The following is a 14,661-nucleotide window of genomic DNA, read 5'->3' as shown; positions in this document are numbered from 1 at the left end:
GGTTTACCAATATTGCAGAGTCAAATGTATAAAAACAGGTATGAATATGGAACACACAAGATGTTTTTCAGACTGTGTGCTGCTATCTATCATTCAATGAAACTGAAAGGATGTTCAAACACTGGAAATGAAAGTCTAATCTAATTTTTGCTTGAGAAATCTTACCATTACCTTGACATTATTGACCGCGTCTTAATGTAAACGAAATTCCACAAGATGTCGCCAACATTCAGAGAAGAGAAAAAAGCTGTCCGGTATCTGGTATGTCAAATATACTTGTGTGCCAGCTTTTCCATATCATTTTCCTCTTCTGTTCCCTTAATATTACATTACAAACCTATATATATTCATATCCACCAACAAGTTTTGAGAGGCTTTACTGTTCAAAACCCCAAAGAGAGTAATCTAGCCTGTTGAATGTTTGTGTAACGCGCTCTGCCTGACTGTATGGAAAGCGAGCTGAAGTCTGGTCACTCCGTTGAGTCTCGACGAAGGCGGCGCTCTCCTCAACACTTTACTGAGGGGAGAACACGAAATGTGGACACTGGTGAACGGACAGACGGTGACTATAGATGATGGAGCGACATTTCCCTCGTCTGCCTTTAGAAAGTCAGTTCTTTTAAGCCTTCAGTGTCCTCTTCTGGAGAGGAAGAGCTGCCATGGGAGACGCGCGGCACTTCGCACGCGTCTGGATTGATGGAGAACCGCGAAACTTCGCAGCGGGTGAAGAACATGCGTGTCCAGCGCCGTAGAACGATGGAACGCTCACGCGATACATTGTAACAAAGGCAAGTAAACGCATTCTTTATTGAGGTGCCTTTGATACAATTATAACTAGTAGCGCCAATATCAATACAGCAACTGACTTGACCTTATTAGAGGTCGATAGATTTGTAATGTTACTGATGGAGTCAAATCTCAAGTTTGGACGCAAATCGAGAAATGCTGCCTTCAACATGTAGAGCTGTTTAATTCCATTTCATCTACAGAGAGTGGCATAGATTTATTAGAATGATTGAACCCACTGTTAAAAAGAGATATTTTGATATTTAGCACAAGCTGGTCAATCTTTGAGAAGCGCCCAGAAATGTGTCTGAATTTAATTGCAAAATAATGGATCACATTTGGTGCATTCTTTTACATTTTTTTAATATATATATATATATATATATATATATATATATATATATATATATATATATATATATATATGGTGCATTATATAGAGCCTACTGCATGCACAAATGAATTGAAGATTCAGCCTTTATTGAAGTTTTTTTTTTTTTTGTGTGTGTGTGAAATTACAGCTACAAAATGTTTTGTGAGGCTTACTGCAATGTCAAAAGTGATTATGAATATACTTTTTCTCTTTTTTACATGCAACATGGAAATCAGTCTGTCACAATCAATTTAGACTTCATGCATTTATGCCAGTGATGGCAGAGGTATTTGAGTATTCAGACATGAATGTATGCAACAGTCAAGTTCAGCTCAACATGAGTCCTGTCTACAAAGAGATGAATAATAATCTGTACAAATAATCAAGCAATAATTTTAAACATTCAGCACAATTCGGATTGGTGATCGATCTACATCTGCTGTTTGTTTTATACTGTTGTATAATTAATTTCACCCATTTGGAAACCAGAGTGAACAGCCATTAAAAGTAAAGCTGAACTTGGTAATGGAAAAAAGAGGTCTGGAATTCATCAGTCCAGCCTTTTGATGAATCAGTCCAAACATATGCTCTGAGATGCATGTACTATAGATTGTTTTTATATGTGCATCTCATTTTACTTATGGAGTTTGACATTTGCACAGTTGTAAAGGAAAAAGTTTATGATGCAGTATTAATTTCAAAAGGCAACCAATGGCAAAATTACTTATTATTATTATTATTATTATTGTATACAGATTTATCCACAACATCCGTGTTTACATTTGGTCATACACTTTGTATTTGTAGAATACTGACATGTTGCTTACAAGTTCTATGTGATTTAAGTATTCTAGCAGAACGTTCAAAGCATTTCCCATGAGTTTAAACAAACCAAGTGAGTTGGCGGAATTGTAAATGACATTTTCAGAGTTGTTGAGAGACCTCTGCCAATGGAGCGTTTGTTATTCCAGAGTGAATTAGCCACATATAATTTCTCATTTATGGACTGTTGTTTTTCCCCCACATTCTTCCTCGGCCAAAAGTGGCATGGACTTTGGAGATTCTTAGTGGTTCAATTTATTTTTGCCTCGGTCAATGCAATGAGCGCAAGGCTTCCCCTGCACACCTGTTTCTTCTTCAAGTTAAAATCAACAACATAAAACGACCTAAAATCAACTAAGCTTGTTTAATATCTGGAGCTCCCTTTGGGAATCCACCTAGGTTGTTTATCTTTCAGTGTATTAAAGAAATATGCCATGCCTTAAAACTAATGCAACAGTTTACAAATTGTTTGAGGGACTGGGAGTTCTCTCGCTGCAATAAAACACCACATCAGCCACTTTGCTTCTAAGTATGTTTAGAGCCTATACGATTTATTTAAATATAGTTTATGACTTGTTTGTAGTACACCATCAGAATGGTGTTAATATATGTATACATCTCTGAAAATCCCATGCTGCAAATTTGAACTAAATCCTTGATTCTTTGTGCCATTTATCTTTGATTTTCCCATCAAAGTGCAAGATGCACTGGTTCATACATTGCCAACCTTTTTTCTTTTTTATTTCACTTTAAACTCATCCAACAGTTTGTAAAAACAGTTATGTAAATACAATTAAAGTCCTTGGGCTAATCGTACATTTCATTAATTTATTTATGCAGTACAATGAGTCAAGAGCTTGACTTGTATTTAACCTGAAACATTCCTTTAATTTATTACTATGTATTAAGTGCTTTTTGCAGGCTGTAAAGTAGAAATCACTGTGCTTGTTTTCTTAAATTATTTAAAACAAGACAAGCCTCTATGGATTAAATATTAATAGAAGCCATTATAACAAACAAGTCTGAGTAGGACTAAGTTATGGTAGTCGTAGCACATATTTCATATTTGTTTAGGAATCTGAAGCAAACATTGATGAAAAACTTGAATGCATTGCTGAACGCTCAATTTTAACCTTAATCTCGCCTTTCCCTCTTCACCTTTTCAGACTCCCATTAGGGACCATTACAGACCACCCTGTGCCATGAGGACTAAGACGTCCCGCGGCCGGACGTCAGCCACACCTTCCCGCCAGCGCTTGCCACGTTTCAGTCTTCACTCCAGGAGAAAGAAAGAAGGTGTAATCCAGGGAAAGCTGCGTATCCGTTCCATGCCAGGTGCCTTTCTGGTGCTTGGAGTAGTGGTTGTTGTTGTTGGCACCGCGCTTGCCGTGGCAGGCTACTGGCCATACAGGGCCCATCGATCATCAGTGGACAAGACAGAGGAAGGATCCTCTGGAAGCGCATCAGGATGGGGATTAGGGTCCAAAGGACTGTTTTCCGCAGCAAGTCTGGTTCATAGCGAAAGGATGAAACTACTAGGACCTGTCATTATGGGAGTGGGACTCTTCATACTTATTTGTGCCAATACGGTACTCTATGAGAATCGGGATAGGGAAACTCAAATGCTTCTGGCACAGATGCGGAGCGTCATTTGCTCTGTTTCTGCAGCCATGCCCTCAGCAGACCTCTTGCAGGTGAACTCTCTTGCCAGCCACTACCAATGGGTCAGCAGTTTACCTGCAGCCCACCTGAACATCCTCTGCCTGCAGGAAATGTCCAGTTCGGAGCCTCTACTCCAAGTGAAGAGCATGGATGAGGAGGACAGCGTTCAACAGGAAGACACTGTGCACACTGAGGTCCTTCATCATCAGGACTCTTCCTCCACGCCCTCGATTCACTCCTCCAACTCTTGCAACAACAGCAAGGAGGTTTTTTGCACCGAGGAACGGGGGATCAACTCTGCACTGGATCTACGGCAAGAGAGTCGCTTTGGACTGAGCAACTATATGACTGCATCCTCAATGTCCACACTGGGTGGGGAGGACTTGGAGATCTTCTCCATCCCACCCAGACGCTCCTACAGCATGTGCCACAGAACTAAACCTCAAATACTGCCCAGGGATCTGGTGCATCCAGAGGACAAGTCCGTGTCTTTGACGGGTCACCATAGACTGCTTCCAAGACAGTCCAGCTCAGAGGTGTGCTTGAACATGGTTGGCGTTACAAACCTTGACCTTATACCTGTGGAAGAGCAGAGGCACCGCAGCTGGCCTCGGCTGGACCTCGGAAGTGCCAGGAAGTATCTCAAACTGGAGAACAAGGAGGACTCTGTGGACAAGTTACTGGACCAGCTTGAGCAGCAGTGCTTGCAGTTGAACAAAAGCTACGGCTCAGGTCCCTTCCAGTGAGCTGAGGTTTAATCATTACATCAAAGTTAATGGCTTGGCAGATCAGAAGGAGCCTTATATAGTGGTATACACTTGGAATAACCCAGCCAACAAATGGGTGCAAGTTTCCAGTGGATATTCTTTGCACAGTTTCTGGAATCCCTTGAGGCCAACTAATTTGCTCATTTCCAAGACCTAGCTATTTATCTCACTTGACTAGTTTTGGTAAGTAGCTTGTTCGGAGATTTGCGGAGTATGGAATTGTATCACCTGCTGCCCTTGACGGTATGGAGATATAAACCCACGCCCTGAAGGAAGCTAGGGATGGAGGTATTTCACAGTCATGGGAATGTGCTAAACAGCTTGTGATGTCATATAGATGATTGGATGGATCCCAATTGGAGGGATCTGTTTGTTATTGTTGCCCTACTTGTTGCTAAGACACAGCAAGCAGCATTACTTAACCTACGAGGTACAATAAACGAAGACTTCGGCAGTGACTAGATTCAAAGTAAACACATTTCTGACTTCTGAATTCAGGTCAGCCAAAAGTATGGCTCTAGTTTTGATAGTTATGAGGGCCAAAAAAAAGAGTGCTGGTTATTTGACCAAAAAATGGATTCATCCAAACTGCGTGTCTACTATTGGATTGCACCATTAGAGTTAATTTATATGCTTGAGATAAAGTAACCTCAGTTGGAGTGTCTGAAAATATTTCGTCTATGAGTATCTGTTCTTCTTGTATTTCACCTTTCTTCCATCTCTGCCTGCCGGCAATGAAACGGAAGCATCGACGATGAGGGCACATTGCCCTCTTGGCTTCATTAACTAAGGTGATCAGTGTTTTTGCATGCACTAATGCGGGTACATAATTGCTTTCCCTTTAAAGGGTGGAGCTGGACCGAGCCCCTCCTCTTTGCAGTGAGAATTGGTAACTTCACTCTGTTTACAAAAACAATGCAGTCACCCTGTCTCTATTTCGTCCGTGTAGCCTGTTTTTGGTGCGCTGTGCTATTTGCTGTGCGTTCCCAATGTATACTGAGCAATATCCACAGTCTGACTGATCAATCAGCTCCTTTACACCACCATTGAACTGAATCCCATGCCTGTGTTGCAAATAAAAGGCAAAACAAAACCACTTTAAATGTGAGCGTTTGTTTGCAGTCCATGATTTTACATTGATGCAAGGTAGCATCAGGGGGGTCAAGGTGTGGCTTTTTATCTGCGGCATTTTTACCCCTGCTGGTAGATGCTATAGCCAAAAGCTTCTTTCTCCATCGATGGACATTCATATGCAACATATAAATCACATTTTTAGTAGTGACAATTTTCTAGATCTTATATACAGTGAACCATCATATGACATTTTCAGCTCAGAGGATTGTCTCATAAAAAAATAAATAAAAGATTCTGAAATAGAGTATATGAAGAAAATATCTTTTAGAATCACATTCGATATTGAACAAACAACGTTGTAATATTTGCATACTGACTGATTGTTCTTTTTTCTTGTATCTTTTAACCATCCATAGTCGCTAGAGGAGTTGAGTTGTGTGTTGTTTTCTGCAGACAACAGAAAACGAGGCATATATTTCATTTACTCGATGCAGCATTTCATTGGCCAAAGCCTAAAAATGAATTGTTCAAAAACTATTAACTTTAACTGGTAAAACTAATTTAACTAATAATTCATAATTAAAGGAAAGACCTGGTTTTGGACAGGAATCCCTGTTGTTTAAAGGTGCAGAGAGACGCAAGATCAGCGTAATGGAGCAGAACTCTGCCATGCGCTTTGGTAGATGTGTATGTGCAAGATTATGGATGTTTGTAACCACTCGGCCATTCGGCCTTAAAAGCAAGGTCTGATTCAGTGATGATGGATGAAAGCAGTGTGAAAGAGGTTTGAATATATTTCCAATATATTTCTACTGCAAAAAAGTGTTCTCCCTCTGTGTTTTTGTCTTGTTTTCCAGTTTAAATGTCTAGTTTCTTAAATCATGATACATTTACTTGCTTTCTGTGAACAATCAATTTGATTCAAAGGGAAAAGAGGTTTTCATACTCCATCCTGTCTTGATTTAAGGATGATATTTGTTTTGAAAAGTAAAACAATAATACTGAGGAAGACTGTTTTGTGTGCATGCAATATTGAATGCCAAACATTATGAATTTAAGACTTTCCCTTCGGATTCAAGTCCTTTAATTGTAGAAAGGTGAACGAAGACTTTCTGAGACCAGCATTAAACCCTGTTTATTTAACCCAGCTGATTGTGATTGGTTTATTAGTAGAGTCTCTGACCAGTGTCGTCCTGGGGTCCTACAGAACCACGACTCCACGCAACCTCAGAGCTGTCTTAAATTTTGAGTCCAGTTACCCTGCCAGCAACAATCATTACTTTAGCTCGACTGGTAGAGCATGGCATTGGCCACGGTCATGGGTTTCTTTCTAAAAGAAATTCACACGAAGTGACATGACATGCTATGCTTCTTCTCAAACCATTGTAAATGTGTAAACTGTTTTATTTTTATTTATTATTATTATTATTTTGCTTCATCGACTGTTGCTCAGACAAGTTTCACAGAACATCTCATTGGAATGAACTGAAGATTTCAGTGAAGAGCATAATTTTCAGTATGTTCATTGTACAAAATTGATATTTTATACAGGCTTTAATGACGTGTGACTTGCAAAGCATTTTTTTTATCTTTTCCTTTCTTGAAGCAATTTCTAAATTAAGAAGTAACATGAAACTGGAAATAAAAGCTCAATTCAGAATCAGGGTAATCACTTTTCACAGATAATGCTTATAACATTAATTATAACCCAGTGGGCAATTGATAATGATAATTTGGCAGATCACAGTAACTTGAGTTATGCATGCAGCTTTTATTAGAATATTACAGAATATAGAATGTTACGGAATATTCCAGAATGGAAGCTGATGAAACAAAATATTGATGCTACATGAAAATAAACAGTATAATAATTTGCACCACAGAATTACAGAAGAACCATTACAGAAAGTAATGAAAGCTTCTGTACTGGAAGAGGATGGAGGAGGGGAAGAGAAATTCCCCTACTGTAATTATCCTCAGCAGTATTTTTGTCAGGGGCCAACTTTCCCCCCCTTTATTAGGTTTTATGGCTCCTTCCGGGCAGGTATGCAGTCTCTTGTGATCTCTTCTCATTTAATTGGTCATTTACAATATGGCTTCTGCGATTCTAACAGCTTGTAAAGCTAGCAGGCAAGACCCAGGCCTTTGTTGCCGAAAATTCAGAGAGTTGTAGGTGGAGAGGAGGCAGAGCAGAGGACTAAAGCGCAGAACTGTCATTTGTCTCTGTGTGAATTTGATGTTTCAAACAATGGCAATGCTACCCATTTTGGTGTTATATACAGCTACAGTGTGGATCGGATGACATTTTGCTGTACTGCTATGTCATGGTAGATATATTTGCATATATCAGAGGGCAGGATTGCTTTATCTTACATGTGAGAGCAACACAGAAACATGGCGCCGTGTCAAAGTACAGAGCAGGTCCCAAACAAGATGATGATGAACAGTGTGACTTTGACAAAAAGTGAAGTTTGTTTTTTGTTTATTATTGCTGAGCATCTTTGCAATTTGCTATCTGGTATATGCAATCTGACTCATCGAGTCCAAATTTAGAGTGACAAACTATTATAAAATTAGTATTAATTAGTTTTATTAATTTTATATGCCCTGATGCCAAAAGTATTATTCATGAATACTGTTTTGGTTTGCGTCCATCAGGTCCTATACATAAAAAATAATCATAAAACTTTTATTTGTAATTATTTAATTTTATAAAATTTATATTTACAGTTGGCACGGGCTTGGCATTTCTTTTTGGAACTAATCGGTTGTAAGCCATGCAGGATAAGTCGTTGATCTAAGCTTATGCACCTCATTTTTTGAGTGAAAAAAGCATTATTTATGGTTAATTTTGACAATATTCACTGAAAAACTGAGGTGCATAAACTAAGATCAGGCATACAATCATTCAGTTCCAAAAAGAAAATGGTTTGAAAGAAAACAAGTTGATTGAAAAAGATCAAATCTAATATTTGGTAATAATATTGCATAATGAGAAATTTATAAGCAATTTTTTGCAGGCTGGTAGGTTGACAGAGAACATCACAAGTGTAACAAGGTGGTAAAAAATCCCCAAAAAGTAAAAAAAAAAAAAGTTTTGTATATTATTAATATTATTATTATTACAAGACATTCATTCATTCAGGAAGTTTTTATACCTTGTTATACAGTCAGTAGGTTTCATTAACATTTTTGGAAATTGCAATAACTTGACCGGAATACAGCATCAGGGTTAAATAATTTGATTATTTGAAGAAAAAAAAAAAAAGATTCCCACATAGTTATTAAAATATAAACCCCTTTTTCACAATTTCCGGGAACTATATATATATATATATATATATATATATATACTGTATATACTAGCCTACCTGCAAAGCTACAGTGCTGTTAAAAGTTTTAGGCACTTGTGTAAAAATGCTGTAAAATGAGGATGCTGTCAAACATAATGTCATAAATAGATTTTCTTTATCAATTAACTTCTATTAACTAAATTACATCAACATTTGGTGTGAGCATCCTTTGTGTTTAAAGCAGCTTTTGCCCTCGGTGCACTTGAGCAGAGCTTTGCAAGTAGTTTTCTTGAAGCATCTTGGAGACGTTGGCACAGTTTTTCTGGTTTTAGTCTGTCTCAGTTTGTTCTGTTTCTTCATGTCATTCCAGACATAATCAGATCAGATCTCTGTGTGGAGCAAACAAAAATCTCACTGGATTATTACAATTAATGGCAAAGTGAACGTTTGGAAATATACACTGATATTTCCTACTGACACACTACAGCAAAACATAGAAATAACTGACTTAAAACCATTTTTTTAGCTGCTGAAAATACTAGTGTTCTAATCATTTTGGCCCCCACTGTATATATATGTATATAATGTACCATTATGTTTGGCAGAGTTGTTGAGATTTATGTCAATCTTGGACCATGCTCTTCATCTCAGATAAACTGGCACGGCACGGCATTGCAGCTTGTGCTTTACCAGACACATTCTCCTCTGGCACAGGGTTATTAGCCACCCTCAGCATCTGCAGTGCATTAACAAAGTTTAGTAAAAGCTTGCACAGTTTCAAAGGTCCTCTCGGCACCTTAAACATGTCGCAGAAGTGTGTTAAAAACAATACCTCTCTGCGCTAAATGCAGCCATATGCCGAGTTTGGGAAGCACAGCCTGCTGTGTCCCTTAAGCAGAGAAATGCAGGTCACAGTATTTTTTAAAGTGGATTATAGTTTTGAACACTATGTCATGTAACTGAGCACTTTGGGTCAGAGCGTGCTGTTTGAGTTTGTTTATATGTTCAGGATGTTAGCAGGAGGGTTGTATAAACGGTCTGGGTGTAATTGTTTTTTACTGCTGCAGGTCCCAGTGGCACAGTCTCGTTGGCTTGTGTGCGGCCAGTCAATGGGATCCAGGTGTGACAACACACTCGAATAGTGATTCAGAGCTATTTCATGTTTTGGCGAGTTAGTAGCTAATTCATATGAATTCACATGAATTGTACATTTAAGTACAACCTGCTTGCACCACACTGAGTATTAGGCTTAGGGGTGGACCTTTGTGCTTTTTTATAAAAAACTAAGTTTGGTAACACTTTATTTCAATAGAGACCACTTTAGACATTCTACTAACCAGTGTTGGGGAAAGTTACTTTTAAAAGAAATGCATTACAATACTGCGTTACTCCCTAAAAAAGTAACGAATTACGTTACATACTTACTTTTTATGGAAAGTAATGCATTACGTTACTTTCGCGTTACTATGAGCAGGGCTTGATTGTTTGTTTTTAATAAGCTCTATTTATAGCAAATGTAAAAGCCCTTTCACATCAAAAAGTGTAATGAATAAACCTCAGGCTGAAGGATAAGTAAATTCTCATCTGTACAGTAGAACGCAGGAGAAAAAGGTACGACACTCTTGCACAATTGTTAGTTTATCTAGTCATTTTTTACAATGCAGCTAAAATAAGACAAATAAGAGACAACAACACAATATAACAATACAATTGACATGGCTAGATAAAAGCTATTGACAGAAGATGTTTTTAAGCCGGCATTTAAATACAGGCAAAGAGGGCGCAGCTCTAATAGAAGCTGGTAATTTGTTCCACAGACTAGGTCCGGCAAGAGCGAAGGCTCGATCAGATCTGCAATGGAACCTTGATCTAGGACCTATTTGGTTTACAAGTAGAGATTGCCTCAGAGAGAGCTTGATTTTGCAGAGATTTTAAAAAAAAGTTAAGATTTTAAAAATTATTCTAAATTTGACTGGTAACCAGTTTAGTGAAATAAGAATGGGCGAGACGTGGTCGAACCTTCGTCTGCCTGTCATCAATCTTGTTTTGGACGCATTATAGAAGACTGACTTATACAATAGTATAATGAATTACAGTAGTCTAAACAAGATAAAACAAACAAGTGAATAAGAGAGTAAAGATTTGCTTTTTGATAAACACAGAAACATGATTTGACCACTGCACTAATTTGTTTCTCAAAACCCAGGTTGCAATCAAAAAGAACACCAAGATTTTTAGCACAGGGTGTAAAGTAGGACGAGAGATGACCAAAATGAAGGGCGCAGGCTTCATATGACTTTAAACCAAATAAAATGATTTCCGTTTTGTTCTCGTTTAACACTAAACGCCTCTGTACTTCCGATTTCTCCCAATATGGGGACAGGAGACTTGTCAGCCAATAAATGGGAAAACAAAGTAACTGGCGTTACTTTTTTGAAAATTTTACTAGTTACTTGAAAAAAGTAATCTGATTATGTTACTTGTAATGCGTTACCCCCAACACTGCTACTAACTATAGGGTAGAGTGGGGGAAAATAACTGCAAGATAAAGCCAAGATCATTTTTTATTGTAACTATGGACTACATTGACAAGAGTGATGTAGAAGTTTTCACAAGGAAGCTTACACTGGTGATATTCAGGAGAGAAACCAGATTTCACAGTAAATGAGTCTAATTTTCAGCAGTACGTGTTTTAAAGCTTGTTGTTTTGTAGAACATCACAGATATATATGATATAAGAACAGTTGGGCCTGTAGATCGAGAGTATGTGTTATTTAATAAAAATATAACTATATTTTCAGGATGACATCATTTTTTTCTCAAACAGTGTGTGGGGTAAAACGCCCCCATGGGGCAATGGGCAATTACTAGTTATTCTGTCCTGATCATCAAATCCTTAGTTTTTCCATTAAATTAATTCTAACTGGTTAGTTGAATAACCAAAAATATTTGGACTTTTTATTAAAAAAATACCTCAAATTAGCATCAGGTAGTTAGTTAGCTAGCCAGTTATCATCAGCTATTTTTTTTTCAAATAGACTATTATAATTTTGTAATTCATAATTATTGATTATATTCTTTTTTTAATTTTAAGTTAAAACTGCCAGTACTCTGATTTTGCTGTAAATGTTTAAAGCAAATTGCTTTGTCAGACTGGAGGGCATTTTACCCCATAGGTGGGGTAAAACACCCCCTTGGCACAAATGTATTTTTTGTAAAAAATCTAATAACATGAAAACTCTGGACATTTTTCATACTTGGTTTATAATTTATGCCACTGTCACTAAAACAATGACACCTTTTCTGAACACATTTAACTTTTAACTTTTGTTTCAACAAAAATGGTTCTTCTACAACCCCCTTTTGGAAGCTTTATTTTTAAGAGGGCACACCATGCAACATCCTGAACAAAGAGGCTACTGTTTCAATAGAAAAAGATACACAGGCATATTTGTATATATATATATATATCTCAGTATTTTAAAATATATTGCGATTTATACTATAACTAAAAGGTTTCATAATAAGCTTGTCTGACATGATGCAAAAATCTGTACAAAACTAGTAATTACTGCAAAATGCATGCTGGTTAGAAATCTGAGTGTTGTCTGATTTTATCTGATGTAAAGCTATGTCCAAAATCTCTGGTATTGCGCAGTTTGTCTCCCTAAAGGTATGAAGGAAGCGACTTGATGATAACACAGCATAATGTTTATTGGATTAAACAGCTGGGATGAATTGTTCTGTTCTAAAATGCTTGATAATGTAACTCTGATATCATACTTTAACGGTACAATCTATGTCATGCTTCTAAAAAATCTAAAATACATGCCTGTATTTGAGTAAAATTGAATGGAAAATGTTTTTCAGTTGAAATTAAATAAGTACTTTTGAGTGTATTTCTTGTGCTGTCAAACATGCCTTTCTTTTCTAATGGAGGTCAAACCCCAATGACTTGTGACTTTCACTGAAGCATATCATCTCTTTAAATCTCAGAAGTTAAAAGTCTCCTCTGTTGTCTGTATTAAAAGGCTTATGTCTCTATAGAGGAAATGACTTTTACTTCTGGAAGCCTAATGTGCCACTCTATACCCATGAGGTTACTTCTAGAAAATAGTTCTAAACACATCGTCTGCAAATATGACTCAGACAGGAGAGAAAGGGAAAAAAAATCAAGGAGAAAGTATTTGATGGAACTTCAGGTGAGGGTTTTATATTCCTTATAGAGAGTCCCACGGGTCTGTTGACACTCCTCGACGAATCACCGTTCAAACGATGAGTGTATTTGGACTTTGAGTGAGAAGGATGAACAACAATATTCTAACAAGGCTGAATGTTTACCTGAATATTATCAGGGAAATGAGGGGAACGGTTTTCATTTGAATCTGTGAGTGTAACATTGAACGCATTAGATGTTTTGCATAAGATGTGACATTATTTTCATGACAATAAAGAAAATTTTTCACTCAATTTCTCATCCTCAGCCTGTTATAAAACACCCTGCATTGCAGTAAAGTGAGTCTGCTGAGAATCATCAATACATGTTGTGGGGCAAAGTGTGCTTAATTTTCATTCATATAATGTAATAATAATAATGTTAATTAATAAAAAAAATGATTAAATTATTATTTTTTTTTTGCATATTATTATTATTATTATTTATTTTCTTTTGATTTTGGTGTGAAATATAACCCTGGCAGGTTTTCATTATATTCTGCCACCTTCATTATCCCTAATGGCTGACTTTTTTAATTCATTAGTAGCTGCACAGTTGTATTATTTACTGAGCTTAAAGGTTATGCTCACACACAAACTACGGCTGAGGTGAAGCGGCAAATGTCATGAACTTTCTGTCCAGGATTGAGGATTCTAGAGGGGGTTTTATAAACCTTATGAAAAAGACACCAACGTGTATTGAATGTGTACTAGTTGAAAATTTAGAAATACATTTATTTAAAGGCATACTTTCAGGTAATATAATTTAAATGAATTACTGTGCATTAAAGGGTGCAAAGTTTTAATACCCAAATGAATATTATAGTATGTTATTTTCTAATATACTAAAAAACATTTTTAAAATTAAATTATAATGTCATATATCTCATTTAATGCATTTTTTAAAAATATGTATACATGCACTCATCTTGTGTAGAACGCAAAAGAACAAAAAAAAAAACTTAAGGATTTACATATATGCATTAAACATTTCAATTTGTATCTTCACAGTAATACTAAAATCGAATTTTAACTTACAATAAAGTTGCAACTCAAAGTGTGTACTATGGACTTTCAAAGTATGTTATTTTCATTCTAAGTCCTTATTTTAAAAATGCTTTTACAAGCTGTATATATTTCCATAAGGGCTGGGCTGCAGCAGTAGCTGTGAATCTGTGTACATCACTGAAGGTTAGACCTTTTTATCTGCATAATGTACTGTTGTGCATCATTACATGCTGAGCCTCAAGCTTCAGGATGCTATTAAATAAACATAAAAAGACCTTTGAACATCCTTTTTGCTTTATCCCGAGGGAAACGTTGACATAACCAGTGAAGTGCAGCTTTATTTTAATTTCAGCATTAATTCTGATCTTTCAACATAATTATACATTTCAGAACAAATTACTTCTGAACTCAATTACTTTCAAGAATAATATGCAATTATATCGTATTAAAATTCAATTTAAATCCATATAAAATCCAATCATTTGTTTCATTTTAAACTTTAGTTTTTTTTAACTTGATTAAAGCTGAATTGATGGGACTGCATAGATAATTTGACAAGCTTTTGAATGAATCTACATTTCACTTCATGCAGCTGAACTGACTGATAAGGTCTACATGTCCTCCAAAATTCAGATAGCAGAATTCAATCCTCACATACAAG

At 36.7% G+C, this 14,661-nt stretch overlaps 1 protein-coding gene across 1 annotated transcript; it reads left to right on the top strand.

Annotated features, from left to right (window-relative positions):
- The first annotated feature begins 516 nt into the window (after positions 1 to 516).
- On the top strand, positions 517 to 6,630 carry LOC306847158 (transmembrane protein 200A-like). The gene is made up of 2 exons (XM_079380961.1): positions 517 to 788; positions 3,148 to 6,630. Exon 2 carries the CDS (start codon positions 3,184 to 3,186, stop codon positions 4,387 to 4,389), a length of 1,206 nt encoding a protein of 401 aa, XP_079237087.1. The 5' UTR covers positions 517 to 788; positions 3,148 to 3,183; the 3' UTR covers positions 4,390 to 6,630.
- The last annotated feature ends 8,031 nt before the right edge of the window (positions 6,631 to 14,661 follow it).

The sequence above is a fragment of the Barbus barbus genome (genome assembly GCF_936440315.1).
Source record: "Barbus barbus genome assembly, chromosome: 27".
In the NCBI taxonomy this organism is placed as follows: Eukaryota; Metazoa; Chordata; class Actinopteri; order Cypriniformes; family Cyprinidae; genus Barbus; species Barbus barbus.
This window is presented reverse-complemented; position numbering and strand designations above follow the sequence as displayed.